The sequence below is a fragment of the Colius striatus genome, chromosome 1 (assembly GCF_028858725.1).
Source record: "Colius striatus isolate bColStr4 chromosome 1, bColStr4.1.hap1, whole genome shotgun sequence".
NCBI classification, from domain to species: domain Eukaryota; kingdom Metazoa; phylum Chordata; class Aves; order Coliiformes; family Coliidae; genus Colius; species Colius striatus.
Window position 1 is genome coordinate 109,131,848 of NC_084759.1, and position 13,305 is coordinate 109,145,152.

At 48.7% G+C, this 13,305-nt stretch overlaps 1 protein-coding gene across 2 annotated transcripts in view; it reads right to left on the bottom strand.

Annotated features, from left to right (window-relative positions):
* Positions 1-8,972, bottom strand: part of IGSF3 (immunoglobulin superfamily member 3) — a 101,149-nt gene extending 92,177 nt beyond the window's left edge. For both annotated transcript variants that reach the window (XM_062002845.1, XM_062002836.1), the window contains exon 1: positions 8,876-8,972. In XM_062002845.1, coding sequence (XP_061858829.1) covers positions 8,876-8,918 — 43 coding nt within the window. In that variant the 5' untranslated portion in view covers positions 8,919-8,972. The remainder of the gene's footprint in view (positions 1-8,875) is intronic.
* Positions 8,973-13,305: the final 4,333 nt, after the last annotated feature.

The window sequence follows — 13,305 nt, forward strand, 5'->3', positions numbered from 1 at the left end:
AGTCCCCTCCAACTCCTTCTCTCAGAGAGATGGTACTAGCAAATACCCCAAAAAGCCAGCTCCTGCTGCCTGCCCCGACCGCTGCCAGGAAGTCAGTCCTTCTCCAGGAGATAAGCACAAAGCCCTGAGCTGCCTTTCCCAGCACATTGGTTTCCAAGGCTCAAACCCATTACATTGAGATCATTAGGATGCTTTTAGTAACGTATCCCAGTGGATTTGCTAGAGCAGCTATTGGAATTTGACACACAGTAAATCTTCCCTCATGCTCTCCTCTCTACATCCTGCCCCAAAACAAGCTAGTCAAAAGACAAGGAGACCGAACTACACAGGTTTGTGATCCAGATGAGAGTTGGAAGTTGGGTGAAACCAGCACAGCACGGGCAGACTTCCAAAGTACAGGCAACAGACCTCTCTGAAAACAACCTCTCACTCACCCTACGCTACCCCACACAGCTCAGGGCAGTCTCAGATGGCTTTCCCAACTCCTTTAGGAAGAAACCAACCTTCTTCTCACCAGACATTGGCTGCCATCTTCACCTCTGCAAAGGCTGAAAGAAAAGAGTCAGCACCAGGGCTAGGCACAAATATGTATAACCACTGCATGATGGTCACAGTGCAATTAGAGTCCCCCGCCAAGCACCCTGGGAGCACCCAAGTCAAAGCAAACCAATGGCAGTTCTGTATGCATAGCAACCCGGCAGTCTTCATCTTTTATTTTGCAAAGTTATTCCACTGAAAAGATAAATGGGATGATCTCCCATGACTTGCCCCACAAGGGCAAAGGAAGCTGCAGTGAAAGCAAGTTTTTAGCTTCCCCTCTCCCACCTTCAGCAGCAGGAGAAGGTGTACTTCAAAGCATATCATGGGAGAGCTCTCACTATGGAAGGGAAAGAAGTTAATCCATGGCTTTGGAGGGACCCTGCAGGCACAAGGGGAAAACTCAGAGGAGAGGATGTGGTGCAAGAGCAGCAGAAACTAAGAAAAAACAAAACAAAACCAGGCATCTCAGGCAACACTTAAACACATACAATACTGCAGACAGGGGCCCTTGAGACTCTAATCACAATGGCAGTACATGAGAGGCCACCTATGAACCCATCTCTCCTTACATCTAGGGAAGGGGGTGGGAGAAAGAGCAATGTGCGATGAGAAAAACGAAGGTGTTTTGATACCTACATATGAAGATGAGCAGGTAGATTTTACACCCACCTTGCAGTCCTTCAGACTCTGGATAACCTCTGTGCCTCTGTCACACAGGCATCCAAGGCTGAACTCTGATCCCTGCTTGCAGGCAGGGCACTTGAAGCTGATCTTGTTCAAGTCTGCGTTATTTACAGCAGGAAGGACCAAGTGCTTGGCGACTTAAAGCATTTGGCAGCTACACACTCTGGATTAGATTTAACTGCCAACTATCTCATGGCATGGGACTGATTACACGTAACAGCTCCTTACATGCCAGTGACCCACAGATTACCTGTGCTGCTCTAACACTGATGGCTGGAATGAATCACAGTAGCTCCAAGTCCCAGTCACGTGGACTATGGCCCACAAGCATAACGGGTGGCAAGGAGAGGCTGGTCCCATTCGTGTAGGAAAAATGAAAGAGCTTATGCAGGTAAGTAACACCACAGAGCTCAAAGTAAAAATCAATTTTCTTCTCCTAATACCAAGAGTGAAATCAATCAGGGCATAACAGTCTCTTCCATGCTATACTCCCAACAAGTATAAGAAAAAAGCAAGTTGCTTGCTTAACGACAGCAAGCAAATCTCAACCCTAATACTGCACTTTTCCTCCAAAAAACTCCCATGACTCCTTTTAAGCCACACTCTCTACTTCAAGGAGCCTAGAGCAGAGACAGAATGACTTGCCTACAATTACATTACAAGTCAGAAGAAAACACTGGAATTTGCATGCTGTGATTCCTGCTGTAGGTGCCAGATAACACTTCAGGCATAAAGGTCAAACCCTTCAGCAGGAGTTCTTAAGATATTGTCTGCAGGCCACAAGCAGTCAGCAGAAAACTGGGAGATGGCACAATGCCAGCCCAGTTTCTCTTGGTGTCCATGCCCTTCTTTGCAAAGCGCCTTAGCACCTAGCAGTACAGTTAAACAATCATCCCCTGCGTGACGGAGCAAACAACCTTCCTCCATAAGGGGATTAGACGGCAGAGTAGGAAGATGGAGTACAGGGACCTCCAGGAAAGAAAAGCAAAGCTTGACAGCATATTCAGGAGGCGGAGGAAGCTGAGGACCAAGGATCATGAGAGAAGGAAGGGAGTAGAAAGCACTGAGCCAGGGAGATGAAATGATATGGTAAGAAGGGGCAGAGTACTTTGAAAGCACACTGGAGATAAATGCATTCAGATAATTGCTTAGAAGAGAATAAATATTACTAAGTACTATAATTACCTTGAACACTTTAGAAAGCTGTAAGAAGAAACATGACTAGAAGAAGGGCTGGCACGCATGCTTGTTGGGAGTTCCTATTTAAAGCTATCAAGAAGGAATCAACAAGGCCTGACCCCCAGGTTGGTAATTTCAGCCTGGCAGCCAGCCACAGCCCTTTGGCTAGATCCTAGGTACTGGGTAACTTGAGTTAATAAGTGACAGATTCCAGCAGCACAGTTTTCCAGATTAAAGAGCTTCTGGATGATTTCTAGCAATGAGCACCCGTCTTCTCCTACGGGTCTTACTTTCATGGAGATTTGGAGGAACCGAGTCAGATTCTTATGTCCTTGGTGAAGATACTGAATGGAGACAGAAAGATTCATCCAAGAAATCAAAATCTTAATTTATCTAAGCAGACAAATCTTGATACCCACATTGCAAGCAGATATCACAGCTCTTCTTTCCCCAAGATGCAAATAAAAACAAAACCCAGAAGAGCAAACCAAATGACCAGCATTAGTGTAACAGTGGACGGTGCTAATGGCTGTGCAGTTGCCCTGAGTGTCACTCTGCGGCATACACTCCGGATCCCGATGGTTTCTGCTATCCTGATGGGGCCAACTTTCTTACCAGAAACTGCACAGTAATCTCCTCATTCCTGCACTTCAACAGCAGCCTCAGCCCTTCCTGACTAGCAAAGTCTTACAGCTGCCACGATCAGAAGAGACAGGAGAAGAACTAGGTGATTTTTCCTGTCCCAAATGGAATCAATGGACTGGTAGGAAAAGAGAAGTCAGCCAAGAGAGGTGGTAAGAACACTGCTCAGCAATAAGAAAACAAATATGGATGGATCCTCACTATTGATGTTTCTTTTGTACTGGGGAGTCCTTCACACTTTAAAACCTATTGATGCAGTGGAAGGCCCAGCATTTGAAAAAAAAAAAATCTATCCCTCAGAGCCTGTTCTCATCTTTTTTTATCAGTTGGGTTCTTCATCTTCCTTTTCTTGCAAGTGTTTTCCCATGGCTCACCTTTTCCCCACTTTTCCGCATCTCTTCCTTCCCTGTGGAATTTCACTCAACAAAACCAGAATATGCACCTGGAAACACCAAGGAACCACCAGCTGCCCAGAAAGAGCCATAGGGGAGTAATGGCAGTGGCTTCGGCCAGAAATTGCAGATTAAACACTACATAAGGCAAACCAGGCAGTCTTTGTTAGAAGCCAGTACCAGTTAAGAGAGTGGCTGCAGACAAACACTGGACGCTCACCTCATTCAGCAGAGCTGAGCAACTGGTTGCGTGTCCTGAGCCTGCCTCATGGTACCAAGGCCCTGGTGGCATGAATGGCAAACTAGGGTAATACAGTCAAATGAATTCACCTGCCTTCCCAGCACCACCACATCCCTTGGGCCCATGTGAAAAACAGATCAAATTTCAAATCAGACAAGTGTATTTACTGGTTTTGCCAAGTCAGTTTTCAGACCAAGCAAATCCTTCCAACCAGTTCCTCACATAAGTACTCTGGCCTGCATGCTCCCCCTCCCCACATCAGGCAGGAACCATTCTGGAACAACTCCTTTTAGGAGCAGTCCTGATTTTTAGCATTTGTGCAAATATTGTGCAGCAACAGCGCAAATCCTGAGTATCAAAATCTCTTCATGAAAAGCTTCCCATCACTTAGCTGAGATGGTCTGTTTTTGTGCTTATGTTCAATTGCTTATTGAAATGTGACTTGGGCAGCAGCTAGAAAGGGAAGATTTCCTCTCATCTCATTGCGATTTGCTAATTAAACCTCCTCACAACAAAATGCTTACTAACACACATCATTGGAAACACGTTCTTAGTATGCTGACGGAGAGAGGGCAAGCAACAGGTTAGAGCTGGAAATGACATATATGCATGTAGACATCCTAGACCCACTGAAGGCAGCTCCAGACCCAATTTCTTTGCCCTGCAATTTGATCAAACCGTACTTCATCAGGAAAGGCTCCATTTTAACATCTCCATAGCTGATAAGAAACAGATGCTAAATGTCTCCAAACATTTAACCAGAGAACTATTCCTTGAGAGGATTTTCTATGACTAGGAAAGAGACGCCTATATAAAAATGTAGTCAAAACCAATTTAGCAGGTTATCATTAAGGAGCATTTAGCAACTTAAAAGCCAGAGGCAAATCACAATACTGCAGTTTTCCAGACCCTAGTTGGAGGGCCTAAACGTCTTTGATACCAGTAGACAAGTAAAATCAAAGGCAAAGGAATCCTAGCAGCAAGAAAAAAAATCAAGTTGTGCTTGAAAAGCTTCCTCCTTTCTTTCAGTCTGTCTTTCTGGTGCTCTAAGTTTCTGGGCAGGGTCTGCAGATTGTTAATCAGGCAGCAAGAAGCACTCTTTCAGAAGGCTGTGGCACTCTGCATGCCAATCTGAGTTAAAGCAACTAAAGCACCTCTGGCTTCATACTGGACTGCATAAGCTTTAGGTCAATGGCTGACTCCACAACTGATTTTTCGGAGGTAAGAAAAAAAAACGAGAGACCAAAAGGAAGAACTTTAGAAGAATTTTTTTTTTTTTAAAGGCAGTTTCCTGCTCAAAAAAATTCAATAAGCCTCCCAACACAGAAATGATGCTCTCCCTATAATCATCCTCTGTCTCCTGCCCCACTCCTTGTGGTCTGCAGCGTTGTTTATTCTGCCTTTCACTTTATATAATGGGTCTGGTAAAAGTGTTCCAAGTACACATTCGATTTACAATAAAAACTGCTTTAATAAAGACATCTAACTTGATGGAAGGTCAACTAAAAGATGACAATTCACATAAACCAAAACCTTCTCTGTAAATAAACAGGATTTGCAGGAGCCTGAGGATGTCAGACAGTCTGGCCAAGACTGAAGGGAGTGAGTCTCCCTGTGAAGACACACATTTGGGGATGCATAAGAGTGGAGCCTGCAAGCCTGGCACCAACAGCCACGGCAGCCTCTCACCACAGTTGGGAAACCCAGAGAGCCGTCTCAACTGCATGTAGCAATGAGGGATCAGCCAGGGCCATCTGCAGGGCATCCATCCGACATGTTCCCCAAAAAGCAGCCGAGCCACAGCCTACACCTGCACACCCAGAATCAGACCAGGTCCGGTACCTCAATCTATGATCATCTAGAGGCAGGAAACACAGCAGTGAGGGCAACCCAATCGTCTTGCAAAACAGAGTTCACAACAGAGGGCTTAGGGCAGACACAGATGGAAAAAGCACGATCTTGGCCACTGTTGCTAACAATGCATTGAGGAGCAGATGAGGCGCCAGCAACAACCGTGGGCCGCTAGCTTTGGTAAACAAAAACAACCCCAAACCCTGTGTGTGCAAACACCCACTCTCCCGTTTTTGCCGTCTGTTCCCCTCCAGGGAAGCAGCTTTCAGCTCTATCGCATCTAGGCTTGTGTGTCAGCCAATGACCTCCTCAACCTCTGTGCCTGAGCAGGCAGCAGAAGAGCAGGAGAGTGCAGCAGTGGAACTCTTGAGCGGCAGTAAACTGCACACTGCTGCTTCTCAGCCAGCACCCCTTCACCTCCGAGAGACAGGCCTTTAATAGCATCCCTTCTGTCTCCAAGAGTGGCCTCTGCGTCGTTATTTCACTTCAACATGCCATTTACAAGTGAGCTGCAGTTTCAAGACCTCGCACAGGCTCTACTCCACTCTAGGAATCGCAAATAAATCACCAATTACTATGCATGAATAGAAAGAGGAAGAGGGTAATGAGTCTATGTACATATATACATATGCAATGTTTGAACACAAAGAGCCGTAAATTGCATTCACAGGTGGTATTCTGGAGACTGCAGGAGACTCAAAAGCAGAACTATTCATAAACCAGTCACTGACATGAATGAATTCAGCATTCCCCAGAAGCCTATTGTGTTTCCTATATATTACGCTATAAATATGAGGAGTATCAGACTCTGCATCCTTGCAAAAAAAAGAAGGTAAATCTTGCAACTACACATAGGATTAGCACTGGCTGGCACAAGTATTAATGGTCTCATCGCTGCATGAGGATTATTTACAGCACTTGCTCCATTTTCCCATTTTGTACTTGCTGTGATGAAGTGCCACTTGTTTAAAGAACCCTGTAACAAACACTGCAGCAAGAGGGGAAAAAACAGCAGAAATCTACAAATGTTACACCCACATGCCAGATGTGGGTTTCCAAACCCTGGTTTTGCAGTTACTTTGATTCTCGCAGCTAGTTAATGCCCGATATATAATATCAAATCATGAACCAGCCCTTCCTGTAACCACAACCCCTCCCTCATCGATTCTAATGAGTTTACAAAAGGAGGAGGAATTGAGTTGTATTTCTTCTTCTGCATACTCAACCCATAGTATGTCATCCATATATTCTAGCATTACAATAGTGCTTGTTTGGAAAGCAGTGGTCCTTTTCTAGTCAGTCAGAGATTTATGTTACAAAATCTGGGTTTTTTACTCTAGCCTCTTCCCCTGGGTCAAATGATGCCTCTGTTTTACAACACTTCTGTGCAACTCAAGGCTTTGAGGCACAGCCAAACATCCCCGGTTTTGTTAAAACAGGCAGCTGGGCAAACGCAGACCAACTGTCTAAAGAAAACCAGGTGAAAAACGCTGAAACAAAACTAACTCCAGGCACGCACGTGGTGCGCTTCCTGCCATTAAAAACAGCCTCTCATTTAACACAAGGTGGACAGCACAATGTTTTTACAAACTAGATCCCTCCATGGGATTTGGGGACCACTGAAAAGCAACTGATCCTCCAGGTGACAAAAGACACCTCGAAGCCGAGCCCCCTGGGGAGGGCGAAAGCAGGTCAGAGCCAGTTTTAGGTCAAACCCAGAAAGCAGGTTCCTGCAAGCAGAGTGTCAGCCCGAGGGACGCGGGCTATACAGCACAGGCCTGCAGGTCCCATTTCTGTATCGCCGCGGGAAGCCTTTGGAAAGACAATGCCCTCTGCTGCTACACCGCTGCATCCGCCGAGCGCGCTCCGGAGCGGCGCAGCGCGATGTGCGGGCAACCGACCGCTCGCTCGCTCCATATTAGGAAGACTTAATCCAGAATGGTGTTATTGTTCCTCAACTGGAGAGACCGAGTGTGCGAAGCCAAGGCAGCAAGCGGTTGCCGCGTGTCTACACCCAGCTTGAGGGCTACGACAGACTGCCTGTGCTCTCAGAGCAAAGTCACCCTGGTTAAACTTAGCTTTGAGATGGGTTTTTTTCAGGGAATCCCAAGTAAGGAAGCTACTTGGTTAAGGGAAGTTTGAATCCTCTTCAAAACCATTTCAGAAAGTCATCTCTCTCTTTCCTAAAAGACAGAGAGCATGTAAAACCACACACACACAAATTAGAGACATGGAATGCACGACTACAACTGAAGTAAAGGTGGTGTCTCCAAACTGGCAGAGTAGGTATGTGACAATTCTCAAGACAGCAAAATTGTCAGCCTTGCTGCTTCTTCCCTCAAAACAGCATTAATGCCAGCGGAAAATCTTTGCAGTGAAAAGGGCAATCAAAACAACTCAGAGGTCGCTCTGTACATACACAGACAGAAAGGAGCGTGAGGGTGCCGTACTGTATTTTCCACAACCGTTCCTATCAACTCATCAGTACTAAGCCAGGCACGTGAGCTGCCACAAAAACGTCAGAGGCATTTCAATTGTCTTCTGTTCTGCTTTTCCCAAATTTGTAAGAAGGGATCTTGCACTGCTACAGCATCTTATCTAGCAGTGGGGTCCCAAAGGACTTTACAGAACAACATACAGTCGTTCACTGAGCAGGCACTTGTGGGATGGGACAATAACGGTTCACAGGGTACAAACCGCAGGCAGAAAGAGAAGGGACTACAGAAGGAGTCTGGAGCAACAGCACAAAGCAATCAAATTGCATTTTACGACAGCAGGGATTGCCTTCCCTATACATTTCAACGCACTTTTCGAGAGCCAAGAAGAGGACTTTGTTTCTGCAGCCTGCCTTCCCCCAGGCGTTTTCCCTGCTTTCATTGTGCAAGCTCAACACCGATCCGTAACTCCCTATCTTTACGATTTCCCTCCGAGGCGTCCCCTGGGAGCCCGCCACGAAGCAGCCCCTGCCCGGCGGCTTGCAGCCTCGAGCTGATGTCCGAAGCCCGGCGCGCAGGCGGTGCCGTGCCCTGCCCGTCCCCTCCGCTCCCACGCCTCGGCCGGACTCCGCGCCGCGCCCCGAGGCTCGCCCAGGTCGGTTACCGAGGCATGGCAGGTGGGAATGGAACCCCTATTTCTTTTATTTTATTTACATATGTATTTTTTCTTAGCTCCCCCTCCTCCCTCCGACCACGGGAAGAGCGCGGGCTGTGACAACTCATGAGGGAAGGCGCTAGGTATCCCCGGCAAAGGTGTCCCTCCCGGAAGCCCTGCAAGGGAAGGCACTCGCCGCGGGTCCCGTCCCATCCCATCCCGTCCCGCTCCGATCGCGGCGTCCCTCGGCACTTACCGAGAAGGAGCAGGGAGGCCAGCTGCGGCCGCAGGGTCCGCATGGCTGCCGGGGCGCGGGGCGGCGGCCGCCCTTACCTCCCGCCGCGGGGCGCCGCGGGGCGCCGGCTCCCGGGGCAGGCGTCGCGCCGGGCCCGGCGGCACAAAGGGAAGACGGCGGGGCCGGCACGGGGAGGCGCCAAGGCGGGCGGGGGCATCGCCCCCGCAGCGGGGCGGCCGCCGCGCCTCCTCTCACCGCCGCTCCGCGCCGCGCAGCGCCGACGGCTCTTGGGGGAGAGGCGGGAGGAAGGAGAGAAATCGTCTCGTCCAAGGCGCGGAAAAAAAAAACGCAAAAACCCCACACAAACCGGGGAGTGGAGGGGACACAAAGCAACAACAAAAAGACCCCTCACCCTGAAAAGTTATAAAAATAAGCGGGGCGCCGCGCCGCCCAGCTTGCTCCGGCCCGCGACCCTCACCTGCCCACCCGCCCAGCGCTGCCGCTACCACCGCGGGGTGCCCAGCGCTTCCTCCGCGCCGCCAAACTCCTCCCCGCGGCCCGCCCCGGCCCGCCCCGCCGCCGCCGCCGCCGCCCGCTCCCCCCCGCGGCGGGCGAGGGAGGCGGGCAGCCCCCGGCCGCCGGGCAGGGCGAGCGGCGGGGCCGCGGAGCCGGGCAGGGGCTGGCGGTGTCTCCGGTATATGGGCGCTGCCGGCGGGGCGGGGGGCGCCGCGGACCGCGGCTTTGGGAACGGTGCGGCTGGAGGCCGGGGGTGAAGCCAGGGTCGGAAAAGAGCGCAGGGAGAAAGCGGGTTCCTTTGTTTTAAGGCCAACCCTCCACCCTCCACCAAAAAACCAAAAAAAGAGTCCTCGGGCTCTCGTCGGAAACCCGGCTCCTTGTTGAAGTGGCATAAATGCTCCCTTTTGTTCCCGTGCAAAGCAAAAGTAATAGCCGGGCTTTCCAAGTTCTGACCAACTCGTGACCGTCCCGCTGCGCCGAGCCCCGAATCCACGGCTGGTGTTAATGCCAGGTTGCCAGATGTGAGCCCTCTGCATGTACAGGCACCACTGCACTTGGAATGCTGCCCAGACAATCAATAGTACAGTGTATCAACAGCAGAAATGCATCAAAAGTACATCCAGAAAACGCTGAAATGTGTAAATATGGCAACACTGGGGACTGGGTTTTATGTTGTTTGTAAATGAAAGATGAATGAGAAAGCCCTTCTCGAGGGCATGGATGTTCAAATGTCCTTGCAAACAAACCCCTCAGTTGCTTGTTTGCTCACAGAAATAAGGAAAGAGGCCAGGAGTGACAGCAACAGCAGAATGAAGTACCCTCCTAGTGCTCCAATCCTGAAAGAACCCTTTGCAGGAGACACTTCTGCCTGCGGAGTCCTGGTGCTGCAAATGCAGGAACTCAACACTTCTGTGCCACAGAAAGGTAGAAACTAGCACAATCGCAAGCTGTCTAATCGAAGATGCCAAGTCCTTAGAAGCTATACCCAGCAGAAATCAAAAGCTGGCTGTATTGCCATGCAAAGTGGCTTCCAAACGTGGCCATCGTGACAGATGCTTTGATAGCCAGCTCTTCGTGACCCAGCAAATTCTGTTTCTTCGGGCTAATAATGTTAAGCCATGCCATTTTCAGAGTGGGAGGTTTAATTTGCAGCTTTGTCATGGTCTCTGAACGGTGCAGCCAAATAACAGAATATCCAGAGATGTGTGGGAGAGAAAGGGTTAGCATTGTATTTGCACTAAAAATGAAACTCATGCTTTGGCCCTTAAGGTTTAATTACATCAAGACCGCCTTCAAGTGAGACTTGGAAAGGGAACAGAGGTGATGATAAGTGCTGATAGAAAATACCAGTCTATTTGCCTTTTCTCTTAGGTGATTTGACGGCTGAAACGTCATCCAGTGTAATATTGCTCAGCTCGCTCAACATTTGCCACGTGCAGTCTCCTATCAGAAGTTCTTACAGACAAGCCTGTGAGTACTCAGAGCAAGCACTGTGAGGCTACTTTGAAGTAAACTTCCAGCACCTTTAAATGCAGGATAAAGATCATTTAATGCTTCAAAAGATTTATAACTAGAGAAATAAATAATAGCAAAAGAAATTAAAAAGCAAAAAAAACCATACAGGGCACAACCAGGAAAAAACGCTTTTTTTCAGGATAAACTCAAAAAGGAAGCATTAAAGCTTTATGATACAAGAAAACTTACAGGATAGCAAGGAACATAGACCATGGACCCAGTAAGTTCCTATATGGACACATTGTTTCCATCTCCAGATGAAGGGATGGGGAGGAAAACAATGGCACTATTCAGTTGAGTTCCCACTGCAGGTCAGGAACAAACTGGGGGCAGACCCCTGGTTTCTTGGCTCCTGACACATTGATTTCACCAGTGGAGCCTGTCACAAGGTAATTCAAGTTGAATTTGGGTGTATTCTTGCTATTTCCAGCCACTGTGTGACTTTATGGTGTACTAGCCTAACAGGAGCATAAAAACACCCCGCAAAAATGTTATCAGAGGTTCGCTAAACATTCACATCCTCCTCTCAGAGCCCTTGCAGGGTATTGCATTAATGCATAGTAACAATAAAAAATATAAAAAGACCATGGAAATGACATTATAGCATTATAAGATTAATCCAATTCCAGTCAAATTAGATTATATTAAGAACTGTGTGTGCTAAAGACTATTAATGGGAACCTATGTTTCAAAAGCTTCACCACCTTTGCGTGTGTTCTCCTCCCTGACCCCAATAATAAAAATAGCTTGGCATTGTCGAGAGCGCCCTTCTTCAGAGGACTTCACAAACACTCTCTGGTGTTTGGAGGAAAAACATCAGCCCTGCCCCTGCAACAGGGGGGGAAACTGAGGCTCAGGCACGGCAGCTTTTCTCAAGCTTAGGGAAGCATCCAGGCCTCCCTCAGGCTTGGCTCCGGTGTTTTGAGCTCCCATAGCAGGTCTCCAACTCCCTGAGGACGTCTGTCTGTCCGCGTGGTTTACTCACGCAGCTGAATGGGAACGAATGCCACAGCCTCCTCAAAGACAAAATCATTTCAAGCACAAGGTTACTGTGAAGCAGCTCTCCAGGAAGACAGATCTGGGCTGCCTTTTATTCCCAGTACAACTGAGTCATTCAGGAGCGCCGTCCTCAGCAGCAGCCGGCTCATTTTGGTCAGGCCATGTGGTTGCTCTTTGACAGCGGGATCGCTGTAATAGCTGGAGGCAGACGGGCATGACTCAAGCGATGCTGATGATATACACATTAGGTCACAACCCACACCATCGTCTTTCTTGTTGCTCGGTGGCTGCCAGCAGTCTGCTCAGGCTTGCTGCCCTGTCGATCGCCTTGGCAGGCAGCAGGAGAGGCCGGACGGTGGGAGCCCACTCTCTGGGCAAAGGGGAAATAATCCCATGTGCTGCCATTTGTTGAGCTGCTCCCAGCTTGTACCAAGCCACAGGTGCTGCCTTTTTTAGCAGAAGAAGCACAACTACCAGGTAGGTGCTTGCAGCCAGAGAGGTGAGACTGGGCGGCTGCTGTGTGGCCAAAGACCATCAGGATAGATGTCTCCCAAACCTCTGGTCTGCCAGAGGCCATTGTAATACCACAGTTGCAACCAAAAGCTGCATCCTTTGCCCCAGGGAAGAAAAGTGACATCAACATCCAGACTCTGAATACACACACGCCCAAATGTGCACAGGCTTCCCATGACCCAGGGATGAAGACTTATTGTCTGACTCTTGGAGAAAAGAGGTTTGGCAGAAACGCAATGCATGTATGTTATGCGGTAAGAATGTTGGTCTTCAGGACAAAACACCTCGCACCCTCAAGTACTGGACCCAGTGGGTATTCACCCCACTCCTCTGGTCTGCAGGCAGGGGAAGGGGCAAGGCAGACAAGATAGATTTGCGTCCTTTTGATTTTGAAGCAGGTGACAACCTGCACGGCTACTGGTAATGGAGTATAGCAAAAAGGTGACTAGGCTCAATCAAGTAAGGCAGGGTCTTGCCTTATTTTTAGTTAGGAGGAGTGATTTCCTTAATGTACAGGAGGAAAATTGATACAGGGTTTGGGGGGGCGGGGGGAAGAAGAGGTGTACATTTAACTACAGCTGCAGGAATGACTGTCTCCCTGAGGGCAGTGACTGGCCAGAGCTGGACAACTGTTTAAAAGACTATTACTTCGAGAGGGGGATGTGTGCATCTATGTCTCCCTCCTCTCAGAGGCCACTTGAGCATTTCAGATTGAGCAATCAGAATCAAACCATCCAGAAACAGAAAGCACTTTAAAAAAGTCCTATGTGATTTGCCCAAGATCATGCAACACAAACCACAGAACTCGGGGTCTTCTGGCTACTCCAAGCCTGCAGATGTGCTTGGGGGAAGGTCACAATCAGATTAAAGCTCCTCTATCACATTATGAAAGGGAAAGGAAACACACC